The 17,582-nt window shown below is 44.4% G+C and overlaps 1 protein-coding gene across 3 annotated transcripts in view; it reads left to right on the forward strand.

Annotated features, from left to right (window-relative positions):
- Nucleotides 1–17: 17 nt before the first annotated feature.
- Nucleotides 18–17,582, forward strand: part of dusp8a (dual specificity phosphatase 8a) — a 49,103-nt gene continuing 31,538 nt past the window's right edge. Inside the window, exons 1-2 of one of the 3 annotated variants that reach the window (XM_039808263.1) lie at nucleotides 18–331; nucleotides 7,238–7,654. In XM_039808263.1, coding sequence (XP_039664197.1) covers nucleotides 7,418–7,654 — 237 coding nt within the window. In that variant the 5' untranslated portion in view covers nucleotides 18–331; nucleotides 7,238–7,417. Of the gene's footprint in view, nucleotides 332–469; nucleotides 607–4,639; nucleotides 4,777–7,237; nucleotides 7,655–17,582 lie in introns of those variants that run through there. The other 2 variants (XM_039808262.1, XM_039808264.1) reach the window with 2 other exon arrangements.

A 17,582-nucleotide genomic window follows, 5' to 3' on the forward strand; every position in this document is an offset into this window, starting at 1 on the left:
ACCCCCCCCCTTCCCCAACACACACACACAACACACACACACACACACACACACACACACACACACTAATCGTTTTAGCTATTACCTAGCCTAGCAAAGCTAATCTATCCCTCCACGAGCTGACCACGTATCCTGGTCAGATAAACGGCTGAAGGAAGTCTGTCACCGCGCTTTCATGTCTTGTTTGTTCCTGGCGCTGTCACCCTCTGCCAGCTGCACTGTCCCCCGCCACACAGCCAGGTAAACACCGGCCAGCCCCATGAAGACACCGCGGCTGTCCCCTCACACATGGAGACCAGTTGAATAACACAGGAGCCGCGTGGAGTCCGAGGTGAGTGTGTGTGTGTGTGTGTATTCATTAGGAGAACAAGTATGCTGTTAGCAAGTGCCTTGCTACCCTCTAAGCTAGCAGAGGTTGCTTTCTATCTGTGCTCGTACCCCCCCCTCCCCCCGCGCGGCTGCGGTGAGTCTGTCAGCGCGCACTCCCCCCCTTTATGAGCGCGCCCGTATTATTATGGGAATTAAACCCGTCTAGGCTGAAGTGGCAAGTTATCGAATCTTTTATTCTGACAAACATGTGATTGTTTACCGTCCGACCATTTCAAGGTAGGTAGAATAGGTGTTTTTATATATTTTTCTCATTATTTTTGCGCGCTGCTGTTTATAATCATTTCAGCCTGTCCGATCAATGGAGTGGTTCATTTTCGCATGCGGACATATTCACGCGTCATAACAACACAGGACAGATTTCCCCATCCAAACAACGCGTAGTGAACCTCTTCATAAATGTGTATTTTAACATCATAGTTGATGCTAAGTGTGCAACGTTCGTAAAGTCAATGACCGATATCTGCATTGTGTTATATATTCTTATTTCTAAGGTCGGTTTATTATGGTGCGCGACGACCGCTCACACTCCAATATTATCGCAGGCCACAATGCCCCATCTATTTCTTTGTGCGCCCCATCTCTTGGTCACAATATCTGAAGATATTTAAGTTTTTTTTTTTCACGAAGGGATTTTCCACATATTTATTATTTACAGTGTATTTTATGTCAGGTTGCATTAGTATCCATGTCGTGATTATTGTTATGGTAGAGTCCCAGCTTGTTATATGGCCCCGCAATTTGCAGCAGCCTGCTGGGAGAGTATTGATTAGGGGGCACCAGCTTTATACCTGGTTATGTTGTTTACAGTATGATAATGCCTGCTCCGCCAGGACCTTCTCATGTTGCACTATTTCTTCCATGTAGGCCTATGTGATTTCTGTGTTACACACTTCAGGCATGTCACTATTTGTGACCAACACACATTTATTATTTACATCCTATCAACCACATATAAGCATTCATAAATAAGTGAGAGTTCCAGCTGATGTCAGACGTTTTAGTGAGTTCACTCAAGTACAGGTGAAACAATTAATCGATTAGTCTATTGACAGAAAATTCATTTGCAACTATTTTGATGATCAATTAACTGTCTTTTTGTTTTTCTTTCTAGAAAATAACCAAACATTCTTTAGTTCCAGCTTCTCACTTGTGAGCATTTGCTGGCTTTCTTTGTCTTATGTGATAGTAAACTAAATACGTTTTGTACAGTCAGACAAAACAGGCAACATGAGGAAATTGAGTCTGACATTTTTCACATTTTGTCAAGCGATTCTTCTATTGGTCAAGAAAACTACAGATGAAATGATATTAAAACTATTTTTTGTTGCATCTCTAAACTTAAGGCTATTTCCCTTAATTTCAAAGAAATATGACCTAATTTGGTTACAAAATCAATAACACAACCTGTCGGGAAATAGGTTCTCGTATCAGACTAGTTACCTAATAACTAATCTTGCGGTCAGGAAATAGGTTAGAAATACTCATATCAGACTAGTTACCTAATAAGTAATCTAGCAATGTTTTGAAGGCATATCAGCATACCCAGACGTGACCTTTATTAGAGATTTTAGAGACTTTAGTAACAACAATTAGAGACTCTTATTCTTGTTACTGCATTTTCCACCATTAAACTGGTGACCCTGTAATCCTCCAGCAGCCTCGTGTTGACGGTGTTGTCTTGAATACCTGCACAGTCCCTTGTTGTGGTCACATGTACTCAAAAGAGACAGTGTGTAAACACACGCAGATGCAGGCTTTTAGTTCATGAGAGAGCCAGTGTCACAGAGTAAAGGGCATGGGATGCTGTGATGATGTCATTGTTTGTGGTTTAAACAAACAACTCATGTCTCTCATTGTATGAAACGAAGAGCCAGCTTTATATCAGTCTACCCGAGGCTCTGGCCACAGGTGACGTTATGCAGGGAGTTAATGAATAACCTGGATGCTATTACATCTGCGTTGGTTGCCCTCCAGTTGCTCTCTTTGTGGTTGCCTCTCTCCCTGATTTCTGATATGGCATTATTGTGCCATCATCATGCTTAGCTCATGGTTTAGTATGAAGCGCCTTTAAATACGTCTGCACGGTTTGTCCATTTTATTTAGATAAAGCTTCTTCCCCAACTTTGTTTTATTGACCTATTACAAAGAAGCTTTTTTTCATTATCAGTCTTTTATTATCAGCTGTAAAGTGAGTAACCATAGAGTCTGTTGATGATTTCTGTGACATTATTCTATAAAAAAAAAGAAGTATCGCACCTGTTTTGCACGGCAGGTTAGACATGAGAATGGCAAGGTTGTGCTTACTTCATACGTCTGCTGGGGTTAGTGTTGACAGACCTGTAAGCTCTGTATAAATTAGGGCTGGGCAATATATCGATATTATATCGATATCGTGATATGGGACTAGATCTCGTCTTAGATTTTGGATATTGTAATATCGTGATATGACATAAGTGTCGTCTTTTCCTGGTTTTAAAGGCTGCATTACAGTAAAGTGATGTACTTTTTTACTTACCAGACTGTTATAGCTGTTCTATTATTTGCCTTTTCTCCACTTTGACATTATGTCCACATTACTGATGATTATTTATCTAAAATCTAAGTTTGAACATATTTTGTTAAATCAACAATTGTCAACCCTAGAATATCGCTGCAATATCGATATTGAGGTATTTGGGCAAGAATATCGTGATATCTGATTTTCTCCATATCGCCCAGCCCTAGTATAAATGTAGGTTGCGATCCATGTACTTACCATTCAGGGTTCTGTGGTAAATTCAGATTCCCCAACAACATAAAAAAAAAAAACCTTCAAAAGTTTTTGGAAAAGATGTTGTTTTTCAACCAGATCAGGGCAGATGTAGAACAGATATAGAACAAAAGTCACGCTAAATGTGCTGTCTCAGACTAGAATGGGTCAGACAGAACCCGCAGAGAACAAATCTCTTGTTAACTTTAAAGGTCCCATCATGGCATGAAAATTTCACTTTATGAGGATTTTTTAACATTAATATGAGTTCCCCCAGCCTGCCTATGGTCCTCCAGTGACTAAAAATGGCGATAGGTGTAAACCGAGCCCTGGGTATCCTGCTCTGCCTTTGAGAAAATGAAAGCTCAGATGGGCCGATCTGGAATCTTCTCCTTATGAGGTCATAAGGAGCAAGGTTACCTCCCCTTTCTCTGCTTTGCCCGCCCAGAGAATTTGGCCCACCCATGAGAGAGAGAGACATCATGGCTTTAAAACGAGCAAAGTGGCAGTTGGTCAAGGCCACACCCCCACCCTACACCTTGCCCCCCACCCCTCTCTCCTCATCAATAGCTACAGACACAGAAATGGCACATACTAAGGAAAGCTCATTGTGGGACTGGCTCTAGTGGCTGTAATTCTGCACCAAGGCTGAATTTCGGGAAAGAGACTTCAGATACAGTATTAGGGGACCACTAAGGCCTATATAAAAGCATCCAAAGAGCACCATGTCATGGGGCCTTTAATAGTAATACAGCTAAAGTTGTGAGAATTTATTTTATAAGTGTATGTAGCATTGTCAGTTTTAGCTTTCTCACCTCTCGTATCCTGATCCTGCATCAGCATCAGTAGCATCCCATCACCATCACCCTCCCCGTGCCCCCTGCTCACTCCAACTGGGCTGTTTCTATGGCAACAACAAAATCTGCTCCGGGCCTGTACACGCTGTCTCTGTCTCTCTGCTTTCTCTCCTCTCGACTTGTTTTCCTCTGTTCAGCCAGAGCCTCACAGCAAGCTCCTGGCTGTTGCTTATTTTAGTGCGAGGAGCTTGTTTGTTGTTGCTCCTTATTGTTCTTGATGAGGGAAGAAAGATGGTTTTGCATAAGGGGTTGGGTTGAGGTTGTTGTGCTGAGTAAGCATACTGGGGTTTGTGTTCCCTCTCTGTACAATTAGTAGTCCTATTTCTCTCCCTTTCCATATTCTGATATGTTCCTGTCTGTCTTTCTCTCTGTTTCCTTGACTTTCTCCTGTTGTCTGCTCTCTTCATTCCCCACCTTGTCCACACAAACAGGGTCCGATGAGAGCGAGGTAACCGGTAGGATGATTGTCTCGCAGCGTAGAAAGATGCATAGCACCAGTCTCTCCCTCTGACTACCGCCACACATGTAAACCTGCACAACCCTCCCTTCCCCGTGCCCGTTCACTGCTCAAGAGCAAGAAAGAGAGGGATAGAGGAGGAAGGAGGGATTCAGAAAGGAAAAAGGGAGAGAGGCTGGGCGGGTGGTGGGAGAGAGCAGTCGCCATTAGACATATGCAGCGTCAGATGTTGTGCTTAGCTGCAGGGAAAGAGAGAGAAAGACCCAGACCCCTGGAAGCTGTTGTTGTTAGCTCCTCGGCTCAAGGGCTCGGCGCCATATAAGGTATGATATAACAGGTGATGGGGCAGGTCGTAATGTAGCATGCAAGGACTGTTTGTATTAGGGGAGCGTGGCGTTGCAGCAAGGCATAACATTTCTGCAGAATGGCTGCTGGGGTGCACATTGTGGGAAAGTGGGGACATGTCACTGTGTCAGTATGTGCTGTGTATCGCTGCAGGTCACAAAATTGTGCTTTGCTGAAAGTGTTCATGCAGAAATCCGCATCCAGTCAACACTACGACACAGACAGACAGATTAGATCAGATTAACTGCATGTATTTGTCTGTGTTGCTTTGTTAAGATACAGCATAAGCCGCATTATGTTTGTGCAGTCTTTATGACTGCCTTTACCGTACTATCCTATATTTTAGTTACCCCGGGACGTGTCAGTTATAACTTTGTTTGTGTCTGCACACCAATGCCTTTACTGTAGCTACTTTCCGATGCAGCAGCAGACTGGCTGTGTTTATAGTGCAGGCAGTTGCTACTGTCTATCTAGATGTTCTTCCATGTTCTTGTGCTGCTGCTGCTGCTGCTCTTGCATCAGGCAAGTTGCCATGCAGCAACAGCATGTGTACATCTATGTTCAGATCCGCCAGCATTATTTTTGCGGATCAGTAGAGGAATGATGCACTGCCTTGGCTGTTATAAACGTCACTGCAACTCATGTCGTCACGTGATCTGCTCCACATCCTAAGGTTGGTGCAGTCGCCTGCAAGTTAGTTTGTGAGGGTTAGCGGTTTCTCTTTGTTTTCTGTCACTCAGCTTCTCCCTTTAAGTGGCTCCCTCTTTCTTTTCATGTATTTTCTCCCCCCGCTCCATCTTCCCAAATTGTCCCCTCCCTTTACCTTGAGCTGGCTGAGTTGCTAGGCAAGAGATATCCTCACTGAATAACATCTTTGCTACCTCGCCCCTCCTCTCTCCCTCCCCCTCTCTCCACGGCGGTGGTGTCAGAACAGAGTTGAAAAGTTTCAGAGCTGCCTGGACGTCTTCCCAAGACACCACCGATCAGAACACACAGTTTCTCCATATCCTCTCTCTCTCTCTCTCTCTCTCTCTCTCTCTCTCTCTCTCTCCCTCTCTCTCAGTCTCTGTGTTCTTGCCCACCTTCTCACCACTGTTGTGTTCTTGTTCTGCTTCACATAGACAGTTCTCTTCTGTTATCTTATTAGCATGACATGACACAGTTCTATTTAGCTATTTTGCCATGTCGCCCCGTCATTTCCCCTCTTTAATTTATGAAGATGGCTTAGTGTTGCTGATGTAATTCATTCTAGTGTGATTCCTTTAATCATGGTAACGCTTTTGTGATTTTCTACTCTATCTCCCTCCACTATCAGTTTCTACACCGATGTGTGTCGTACTCTCCCTTTTCAACCGATGTTTAAACCTTCATTTAGGCTTTGGGGTAAACAAGAGAAGGCCCATTCATTTTTTATGACACCATGTGCCTCTAGATGAATAAAACAACACGACTGCATTCACATTCTGACCTTCTTGCTTGTCGTGTGACGCCCGGTTGACCAAGGAAAAGGTCCTCTACCTGAACGTGGTTTTCATTTATATTTTCTCTCGTTTTTTTTGTGATGGTCACGTGTAGCCGAGCGCATTTTTATCTCAAACACACATACAGCCATTGGTCTCTCAACCCTGATAAATGATTGCATGTATGTGCGTGTGTCTCAAGTTAAATGTACAAGCGCTTGTGGTGAACGTGAGCCGGGAGAATATCGGAGTGATTAGTAGTGATAGATAGGAGGAGGCAGTTCATCAAGTTTATGGCCAGCTCTCTGTAACACACACACACATACACACACACACACTCACATTCACACACACACGCACACACATACACAGGATGTCACACAGGCCGTTTGCCTGTGTCCAGACCTGCTCTCTGAATTCCCCTGGCTTAATTTATCTCACGTCCTCAGTTTCCTGTTTCATGAGCTACCAAGAGACCTTCGATCAACAACAACCAACCCTCTCACACACACTTATGCCGACGCGCTCGCACACACATACACGTTTTATTGTTGTGCATGTCTATCTTAAGTCTTTGGCTTTGTACGTGGATCTCAGGTCCGATAAATCCCAGCGGATGATCCAGTTGGCTTTTAAGTCTTTAAATAACTTTTATATTCATGTTTAGCATCGTGGCTATTTTTAATATTCAACATGCTCAAAGTCTGCCAGGACAAGATATTACAAATGCATAAAAGTCCAATATGCACGTGAGTGTGGTTTGGAAAGGAATGAGTGGAGTGAAGCTCAGGACGAGAGGCGATCATGCCCTTGATGTCTGATGATCAGCTGTCTCGTCAACAACAACAAACATCAGTTTGGCCGTTTTGAATGTCACTGCTGGCCACTAATAGCATTGAAACAAACCACTGAATGTCATGCTTTCTTACACAGTGGGATTCATTTTTTTTTTCTGCTCCCTTTGTCTCCCCTTTTTCAGGCACCATGGATCTCTCAGCGCCTGCTTCGGTGGTAGCCCTCCTCCACTGACCTCACCTCCTCCTCCTCCCCATCTCTTCCTCCACCTTTCCCTCTCTCATCTAGCCCTCTTTCTCCACGCCCCATCCCTCACTACCCTCGTGTCTGTGACCCAGGGTGACCACTCTGCACCTCCTACATCATGGCAGGGGAGAAAGGGCCGACTAAGCGGAGCGCCATGGACATCAAGCGCCTGGCGAGCCTCATCCAGAGAGGAACAGGCCGTTTGCTGGTGATCGACAGCAGGACGTTTTCTGAGTACAATGCGTCGCACGTGCAAGGCGCGGTCAACGTCTGCTGCTCCAAGCTGGTGAAGAGGCGACTGCAGCAGGACAAGGTGTCTGTCACTGAGCTGCTGCAACCCAACGGCAAGGTGAAGGTGAGTTAAAGCACAGCGGACCTCACAGTAGATGCTGTTTGTGTGGTGGGATGTGATGCCAGTGATTAGAGAGCCTTTCTGTGCTAGCCTTTCTAGCCTTTAGTGCCAGGCTAGATTAAAAGTGTCTGTGTGGCAAGCTTCCACTTCACTGATGAGGTCAAGACACTGGATCCCAACCATTTTAACAATCCGGCGCATCATCCTTGTGAATTTTCTTTACTTTTTGTTTTTTGCACAAATTTAACAGCCAACATATAGGGTCCTATTTTAACGATCTAAGTGCACGGCATGAAGCGCACGGCGCAGGTGCGTTTAGGGCGTGTCCAAATCCCCTTTTCCGTGCACCGGACGCATGGTTCAAAAAGGTTGTACTTAGTGTCATTAAATAATTAATCATTAATTTAGAGGTGTGTTTTGGGCGTAACATGCAATAAACCAATCAGAGTGTCATCTCCCATTCCCTTTAAAAGCCAGGCGCGTTTGTACCTTGGTGCATTGCTATTATGATGGCAGATTTGCACCGTAAAATATTAATTTGTTATCTTTTGTATGTTTCTGTGCTGCTGCGCTTCCCTGTGTGTGTGTAACAAGCATAGTGTGCGCACTCTGTGCACGAATCTAGGCACATTTTACTAATCAGCTGTTAAAATAACAATTAAATGCTGCGCTACTGACTTTAGACCAGGTTTTTGTTGGTCAATGGCGCGATCACTTCCCGCTGCCTCAAGATAGCAATACGCCCAGAATTCACCTGAACACACCTCCCTGTAAGACCAGCACGCCCATGGGCGCAAAGATGGGCGCAGGTGCATTTGCTATTTAAACGACGTGGGCGCTGGACGGGAAATTAACAACTGTGTCAGTCTTAAACTAGCAAAGACACTGGCGTCAGGCTTTGTGCTGCGCTGCGCTGCGCTGCGCTGCGCTGTGCTGCGCCGGGTGCAAGATAGGGCGCCCACAGGGTTAACTAGTGAGCTTCAGAGTCTTTCTGCTAAGCTAACTGGCTGCTGGTTGTAACATAACCCATCCGAATGCAAATATGTGCATTTGCCAAAATGTTGTACTGTCTTCTTAAAGGTTCCTTGCTGTTTTGAACGTGTTTTGTGTGTTTAATAAATTCCCTCATCCACAGACTCACACACACCTGGTTGAAAATCTGATTATTAGACTTAAAAAATGCACGTATACTAGTAGATTTTGGGGATTTACAAGATTTTCCTGTGACATAAAAACCTGGTAACTGCATGGCAAATGAGGGTTGGGAATTGAAATAGTGCGTTTACAGTACAGTGCATTGGGACAAGTCAGCATAATCTTGCTCGTTTCAGCAGAAGTGGCAGAATCAGCACGGGAATGCAAAACAGGAATACAGCAGGGACTGCTGTGACAAAATATCCTGTTAAGGAATTCTTCGTTTAAATGGACATAGAGACACACGAAAAATATTGGTCAACAATTCGGCCTGCTGAAGTGTCCTTGAGCAAGACACTGCCTCCCTAACATCTCTGTGGGGTTTTTTTTCAGAACATTTCCAACAGCCTTACCCGCATACTACTGTGGTTCTACATTGGCGTCCTATGTGCGAGCCCAAGCCTGCATAACATCAGTGGGTGCTATATTTGGCGGGCAGGCGGGCGTACTGTAGGTTTGTTGCTTATCAGTGGCCCTGAAATCGGATCCTCCCGTTTTCCATGACTTCTCCTCCGAATATGACAGCCTTTTTTCCATGGCCTGTCCACCCGTGGCACGCTGACTCTCGTATTTTTAGTCGCTGTGTGAAACTAAAGGAACTCTGAGAGGGGAAACCTATGCAGGGAGGGGTGGGGAATTTTGGGTATTTAAGTGTGTGCATACATCACCCATTAGTTTTACACGATTGGACAAATAAATCAACAAAGCTGTGGAGATGGCAGATAAGATTCCTCTTCCTGGCTGCACTCCCTCGCCCAATATTATTCATTTTGGTATTAATTCTACTTTTGAGTGACACATTGGGTTTGAATGGCAGCATAAAATGCTGTTACTTTTGTTTTTTGTTTTTTACTTCCTGGTTGCCAGGAGTCTGACCTGTAACGCAACTCAGTGGGTTGAACCTACTTATGAATGTGATTTATGACCTGCTCCCATTTTATGCCCTTTTAGATACCGTATCAGTCCTAGGGCCCTATTTTAACGATCTGAAACGCAAGTATTAAACGGCAAACGCAAGCAGCTTTGTGGGCGGATCTCGGGCGCTGTTGCTATTATATCGGCGGGATCAATGACTCTTGCGCCCGACGCAAATCTAAAATGGGTTGGTCTGAAGTAGCTACATTACTCATAGGTGTGGTTTGGGCGTAACGTGCAACAAACCAATCAGAGCGTTATCTCACATTCCCTTTAAAGGCAGGCACGCTTGTTCCATGGCGGATTGCTATTATAATGGCAGATTTTTGCTGTTGTAGTGAACAGTTTGTTCACTACAACTCTGTATTTCCATTTGGTGCACAGCTAGAGAACTTTAATCACCAAAAACACACCCTGTCCACCAAATGGCAAATAATTATACATTATTGCTTTGCCGCTCCTTGTTGGATTACAGTTCACACTTGAAGGTGACTGACCCCTTCCTTATAGTCCGATGGTAAAAAGGAGAACTGTGGATTATTGTTACTTTCTCAAGTCAAATGAGCCTCGGTTCAGCTAATGGCGTCTGTATAATTGGTCCATTGGCTGAGAGTCCCAATGCGCCTGCTGTTTCTCACCGACTCTCTGTTATACCAATTAGTTTTAATTCAGCTTTATTGCAAGGGCTTCTGGCAGTCAAACCCACATGCCTTTCTTCTCACTGAAAACTGGACAAGGCGCTTGTGTTACACCTCTTGTATTAGTGCATTCTGCCAGCCTATGTTACAAGTACCTGGATAAAAAAAAGACTGCTACGCCTGAAGGCCACAAGGGAGATCCTGCATCTCAGAATGTGCGACTCATCCTGACCAAAACATCCAGTTTTGCTCAGATAATGGTTTCATTTTGAGTGGTGATGATGGATGACCTACTCTTGTAGTCTACGGATTTAGACAGAAGAAAGGGAGAAAAAAAAACAGCACTAGAAAAAAGTTATAGAGCTGTGAAGTGTTAGAGGTCTTTCTTGAGTGTGTTTCTATGCTGGGTCCATCTCTGCGTGGGGTCCTGTGGTTGGCAGGTCTCACACTGTGGCACCCCACAGAGCCATGCTTCCTTTCTGATTTCTCTCACTTTCCATCTCATGACAGCTCTGTCTGTCTGTTTCCCACAACCATAGCCTGCAGCTTTCCACCACCAAGCCATGCCTTCATCATTTATTCCTTCCTCTCTCTATCTCGTGTTGCCCCATGGCTGGTTTGTTATTATCCATTCCCCACCCCCAGTAAAGAGGATAAGGCTAGCGATTAATGCTAGGCTGGATAAAGCTGGAACTAGCCGTGTGAGAGAGGAGGGCCTGACGGACGCAGACTCTTTTGTTATTGGCTAAGCATGACATCATCCCTTTTGTGCGGCCATTGGCAGGCCGCGGGCTGGGCACGTGCAGACGGGCTGTGCGATGTTAAAGCAGGCTCCCAGCTAACCCCTTACGCACACACACACACCCACACACACACCATCCATTCTACCCCCCACATGGCTCTGAGCATCGCCAGGAGCCGCCTCAGCCAGCCAAGACAGCAAAGGACACCATTGTGGCTCTTTGTTAGGGAAGTGAATGCAGGAAGCGGGAGAGCAGCACTAAGGGTATTCATGGTTGGGCTGCTGCCTCCGCCTCCTCCCTGACTGCCTCCCGCCTCACATCCCATTGAGCACTAATAGCCTGCATCCCCCAAGGCGCTGCACTCACCCTCTTTCATAGAACGCTTCAGTTAACTGAGCTGAATGAACATCCATGACCAGCGTAGCAGCAATCAAAATGGTGTCCCCTTTCTTCTCCCTTTCACATGTCATCCTTTCACAACCTCTTTTATTAATGCTTTCTATTAATGTAGGTCAGAGAGAGCTGGATACAGTAGGTTAGGTGGTGGTGGACCTCTGCTGGGAGAGGGATGGCACAGGCTTAGTCGGGGAATGGGGCTTCCTCGTGCCTTTTGTGACAGGCTGGAGGGCAAGCGGCTGGTTTCTTGGCTTAAGTCTGGCTAATCCCTGCTGCTGTGACAGGGACAGCCGGCCAGGCCGGCCTGACAGATGGACCAGAGGTTTTCTCTTCCAGCAGCCAGCCTGGGGAAGCACACTTCCTCCGGTAAATGCTCAGATCAGAGCTGCTAGATGTGTCGACGTAGTTAGGTTACGGCATGAGGAGTGTGGATTGGTTAGGGTTAGGGTAAGAATAACAGGGTAAGCCAGTCAGAGGCAGAATAAGGCAAAAATAAGGCGGGCCACGAGGCACATCCTGAGACGTCAACACGTTTAGCGGATCCAATCTAGCATCTACCCCTTACTACTGTATGCATGCATGGAGGCCAGACCTCTGATGAATGGGACCCGGAGTAGTAGCAATAATATAGCAGGCCACTCATATAGAGACAGACGTTACTCTTCCAAGCTGTCACATGCAGGAATGAGGTAGAAATTTAGATTTTTTTCACAAGGATGTTTCAAGTCTTACTATGCCGTTTTTGTGGGAGAGGTCAAAAATACAGCCAAAAATGTGGCTGTGATTGGGTATTTGTCATCATTTTTGGTAATAACAAAAATAAATAAATAACAAGCTCTTCAAATGTTAACATTTGCTGCTGTCTCTGTTTTGTCAAATTGTAGAGTGAATACTTTCTATTTCTGTACTGCTGGTTGGTAGTTTAAACAAGCAATTTTACCTAAACATTAACTGAGGGAAGTTGGGATACGTGGCTTTACTGTATAGACTTAAAGATCAGTTGAAAAAAAACAACTATAGATTAAAGATTAATAGAAATTTAATAGATAAAACAGATGAATAGACAATAAAGATAATTGTTAATTGCAGCCATACTGGTTGTATCATACCACTTATGTATTTAATTATTTGCACTATTGTTGTTAAGTCACAGACCTGTACGTGTAATTACTCTCCAGTATGTCTGTGATGTCTGTAAAGTGTTGTGATACCAAAATATTAGCCCAATTATTGTTGTTTGGTATAATGGCCGTGTAGCAAAAAAGAGAGCCAGGCAATGGGTCTGTGATCTTGTCTGTGATCTTAATTGGCTGAGTCCCCTGCTGCCTAGCACAGGGGGAGACTGCACGTGACCAACTAATGCATTCATGCAACGAAGGAGATCCCCATCAATTCCACTTATGACGCACCATATGTCGTGTTTATCTCCCTCGGAAGGCTGTAATGATACATGATGGGTAATCTGTGGATCGTTTTGAAGAATCAAGGGTGAGAATTCCTGAGATTGTGTAAAAATGAACTTGCCTGTTAGTGTCAGACACAGGAAGACACTGTTAATGTCTTTGGAAAACACTACAGTTTTTTTAGTTTTTTTTTAAATGAATGACAAAACATGAGGGCTTCATGTGTCATCTGTCTTGACAGCAGCAGCAGAACTTAGTTGATGATTCAGTCATGGATTGTTTCCCAGATTACCCAGAGGGCAAAGTCAGGGAATTTTTTTGTTTCATTCACATTTTTCCTTTCGCCAAGTTCAAAGAAAGACGCTGTAGCCGGCGGTGGTTTTTCTACAGAGCCGGATATGTCATGTGTTTGCTTTTATGAGGTCATGGCATGAATCATTGTTTGCTTAAAGTACCTACTGTTTGACATAGACACTCACATACTGCATGTAGTGTCAGACACAACCCACTGCAACACAGAGAAGGAGTAACATTTATGTTAAAAATGGATTTTTAGTTCATGGATGTAAATGAAAGATGGAGGGAATGATTTTTAGATGATTTGCGGGTATGAAATGCGGCTTACATTGTATTCAAAGTGAGGAGGATGATGTGTTATAACCGGATCTACAGCATGCACGTGCTCTTTGTAGACAATAAGTGTGTGTGTGAGAGTGTATGTGTGTGTGTGTGTGTGTGTGTGTGTGTGTGTGTGTGTGTGTGTGTGTGTGTGTGTGTGTGTGTGTGTGCGTGCGTGCGTGCGCATGCGTGTTAAAGGTCCTCTGACATTCAGCGGTGTGATGGTGGGACCAGATCAGGTGACTGAAATGGTCAGTGATGACGTCACACTGCACATGCACAGAGGCATCAGGGACTTTCAACACCCTGCCACAGCTTCACATCCTTGTCAAAAACACACGGTTGAGTACTGTACTTTTGAGGACTTAACTTTTCCACTCACAATATTGATTCCCTATCCATTGAACGTGATCTGAATCCTCAACGTGATGCTAATTCTAAACACAAACCCAAATCTGTTAACCTAAACCCATGAGTCGAAACTACTTTGTATTTGGTCCTCATAAGGATAGAAGTACAGGAAATCTGTGACACACACATCACACCTACACAAGTATACGTGGAAGTGGCAGCTGCCAGTGCCAGTCAGTGACATCATCTGGCCCAGGGGGGTGAGGTCTTTACAGCGGCGAGTGATATATGTCACACCCTGTGTGGCGCAGTCTTAAACTGACAGATCGACTGCGAGGAGAGGTCACTGCCTGTTGCAGCAGCTCTGACCATTAAGCCAGTTTGTAGCCACATTGACATAATAAGCCTTGTAAAAATGTGCCAACAATCAATCAACAATAAGCGCACGAAAGAGTAATATGTACAGTATTTTCTGCCGTTGTTGAATCACTATAAGGGCTGACTCTCGCACACAGTGCCATCTTTTGCTCTTGTTAAACAAAAGATGTTCAAAATGCACAGTGTGTTTTCTTCTCCCGTGTCTACTTTTTGGGCTCCAAACTGCTTTATATTCACAGTCTGAGCTGAAAACGCTGTTAGTCGAAGAGAGTTCATACTGCAGTCGACTTGTTCTCTGCAGGACATCCCGGAGAGGACGCACTGAGAGGACCCGGACTGCGCTTCAGGAATGTGGGGCCATTTTTAGACTGTTTGTGCTGATGTTGTGTCACAGGCCAGTTCACACACAAAACACACATACTGTCCCTGCTCAGCAATGACCTTGTCACCGGTCAGAGGCGCTGCGGAGGTCAGGAGAAACAATGTTTCACTTTCTTACACAAGCACTTACCGTACGCCCGGGCTGTGTTTCCACAATTCTACAAATAACTTTTGTTGCTACCCATCATCTATGTTTCATTGTGTGTGTGTGTGTGTGTGTGTGTGTGTGTGTGTGTGTGTGTGTGTGTGTGTGTGTGTGTGTGTGTGTGTGTGTGTGTGTGTGTGTGTGTGTGTGTGTGTACGCGTGTGCGTGCAGACTGTTGTTGCAGAGGAGCATTGACAGTAAGGCTGCAGCCTCCTGTCAGATCATGTTTTTCTCCCACTCCTTTTACATTTTATAACACGGGGTCAGTAAGACACATGCAGAGACTTCTCTCTCTTACCCAGCACCTTTTATTCTTTCTTCTTTACACCCACATTATCTCTTTTCTCTTTCTTTAAAGTGCTCATGTTATGCTTTTTGGCTTTTTCCCTTTCCTTTATTGTGTTATATATCTATTTGTGCACGTTATAGGTTTACAAAGTGAAAAAGCCCAAAGTCCACCCCAAAGGGACTTACCATCTCCAACAGAAAACACTGTTCACAAACTGCTCCAAACAGCTCTATTGTAGTTTACTGTGTTTAGCCTTTACTTCAGAGACAAACGTGCATCATTTTGTAACACACGTTATAATGCTCACCTAGCTGCTAGCGTGGCACGCCCTCGTACTCTACTTCTAGTCCTTACCTAGGTAGTGCGCATGTGCGACTCCCAAAAAAGATGGAACAGAAGTGAGATGCCTCACTCTGTAGCTAAAACAGAGGGCTCAACACACAGGGTGAAAAGAGGAGCTGCAGCAATGTGCAGTACAACAAAAATATGGTGTTTTTTTTTTTTTATTAAACCATGTAAACCTATTCTGGTACAACCTCTAAATACAATTATGAACCTGAAAATGAACATAATATGAGTACTTTAACACAAGTTCTAGTTCCTAGTGGCTTTCATCTGCTCTGTCTCTTGCTTCCCTTGCAATTTCCTTCTCTATTTCTTGTCGTCTCCCTCTGCAAATGACGGGAGAAAAAAAGAACCTCTCCCCCTGTGACCAATCCTTGTTTCTGCCCTGCTGTGATGCCAGCTTTCAGATCCTTTAAAGAAAGCTTGGGCGCTGCAGGATCGTGGCATTTGGTCTGCCAGTGCCACCTTCTGTCCCTCTCTGCACCATCCCCCTCCTGATCGTCCTCCTGCCTCAGCTTTCCCTCAGATAACCCGCTTGGGTGTCCTTTCCCCCTTCTTTCCTCATATCCCCTCACTCTGTCTCCATGGCCCCTCCTTTTTCCTTCTCTCTGCCAGTGGCATTCCTTGTTTACCTGCAGTTTGCATGCATCAGAGCGCCTGGGCCAGCACAGTAGTAGTAGTGATGCTGTAGCACTGCAGAGGGATGAGAGATCTGTAGTGCTGCAGTCTGACAGCCAGCCCCACGCTCCCTCGGGTCGTTGACCTCTTAACACTGCAGCAAACTCTGTGCATATCACATACTGAGCTGGAGATGTAGTTATGGTGTATTATTGAAGCAGAATATAAAGTATAGCCAAACTACTTTTAAAAACAATTTTCACTATCATTCATACACTTGTATTAAATAAAGAGGCTGCCGTTTTCTTCCTAACTGGCAGAGAGCGCTTTCAAATGGGATGATTGGAGGTGTAATTTCATCCTCTCAGCTGAAACATTGAATGAATCCTCCACGCTTAGTATGGATTTTGTGAGAAAATACAGATGAAATCAGTATTTTAACTTTGTTAACGCCGTCCCTTCTCCATCCTTTTTTTGTAATGTGCAGCTGACAAACACAACTGTTGAGTATGCTGTACTGTGTGTGTATGTGCGGGTGAATTTGTGTTGTCTGTGCGCGTATGTATTATAGTTAAAGGCCAATTATCCTCAGGCCTTGAGATCAGGCTCTCAAATTAGATCTGATCCCATTAGGATTATTAGCCAAAATTATCCAGGGTTAGTAAAGATAGTGGGGATTTAAACAAAGAAAGCAAGGCATGAAGATGAACCTGTAAGAAGAAGGAAAAATAACAAATATATCAGTGCAACGGGCAGGTAAAAACTAAAGTAAGGAAACACAGGGCAACTGCTTTGCTGTCTATCACTGACAGGTGCATGCTAAAGCCACCAGGCTGTACATTATTTTGTAAGCATTTTCCGGGCTAGATGCTATTGCAGATCATCTGTGTTAATTATGTGCCTTTATCGTACAGTCAGCGGTAGAGATAAACTAGGGGATAGAGAGAGGGGATTGACATGTAATAAAGATTGCGTTTTATGGTCTGTTCCTATTAACACCTCAGCCAGGAGTGCTCAGACAAAATAAATAAATGAAGATTCGCTTTGATAGGAAACACAACATTTCAAAAAGAGAAGAAAAAGGTCCAAGGCACTGTACGGGCAACAAGTTTAAAAGATTTTATTTGGATGGCTATTTCATGTTGAAATAACTAGTACATTAAAAAGTTAAAATAGTAACAACCCACGCATAGCGACACAAAAGGCTTTCTTTGGGGTGTCTCACCCTTTGTCACACTGACTTTGAAAACATGACCTCTCTGTGACATCACAATCCGAAACGAGCTGGCCGCAACCGTTAGCTCGTAGCGTTAGCATGCTAACGCTAATGCTAACGCTAGCATGCTAACGATAGCATGCTACCTCGTTCTCAATAGCAAAGCACTGCTGCAACACACACAAGTTCACCACAATCTCCAAAAGAACTACTTAAATGTGCGCCCTCATTTAGAAGTCTCCCAGCTAATCCTGCCTTGTAACTGAGTTACAAGTTGGAGAAACAACCTTTCTTTTACTGT

This window comes from Perca fluviatilis, chromosome 8 (genome assembly GCF_010015445.1).
Source record: "Perca fluviatilis chromosome 8, GENO_Pfluv_1.0, whole genome shotgun sequence".
Classification (NCBI taxonomy): domain Eukaryota; kingdom Metazoa; phylum Chordata; class Actinopteri; order Perciformes; family Percidae; genus Perca; species Perca fluviatilis.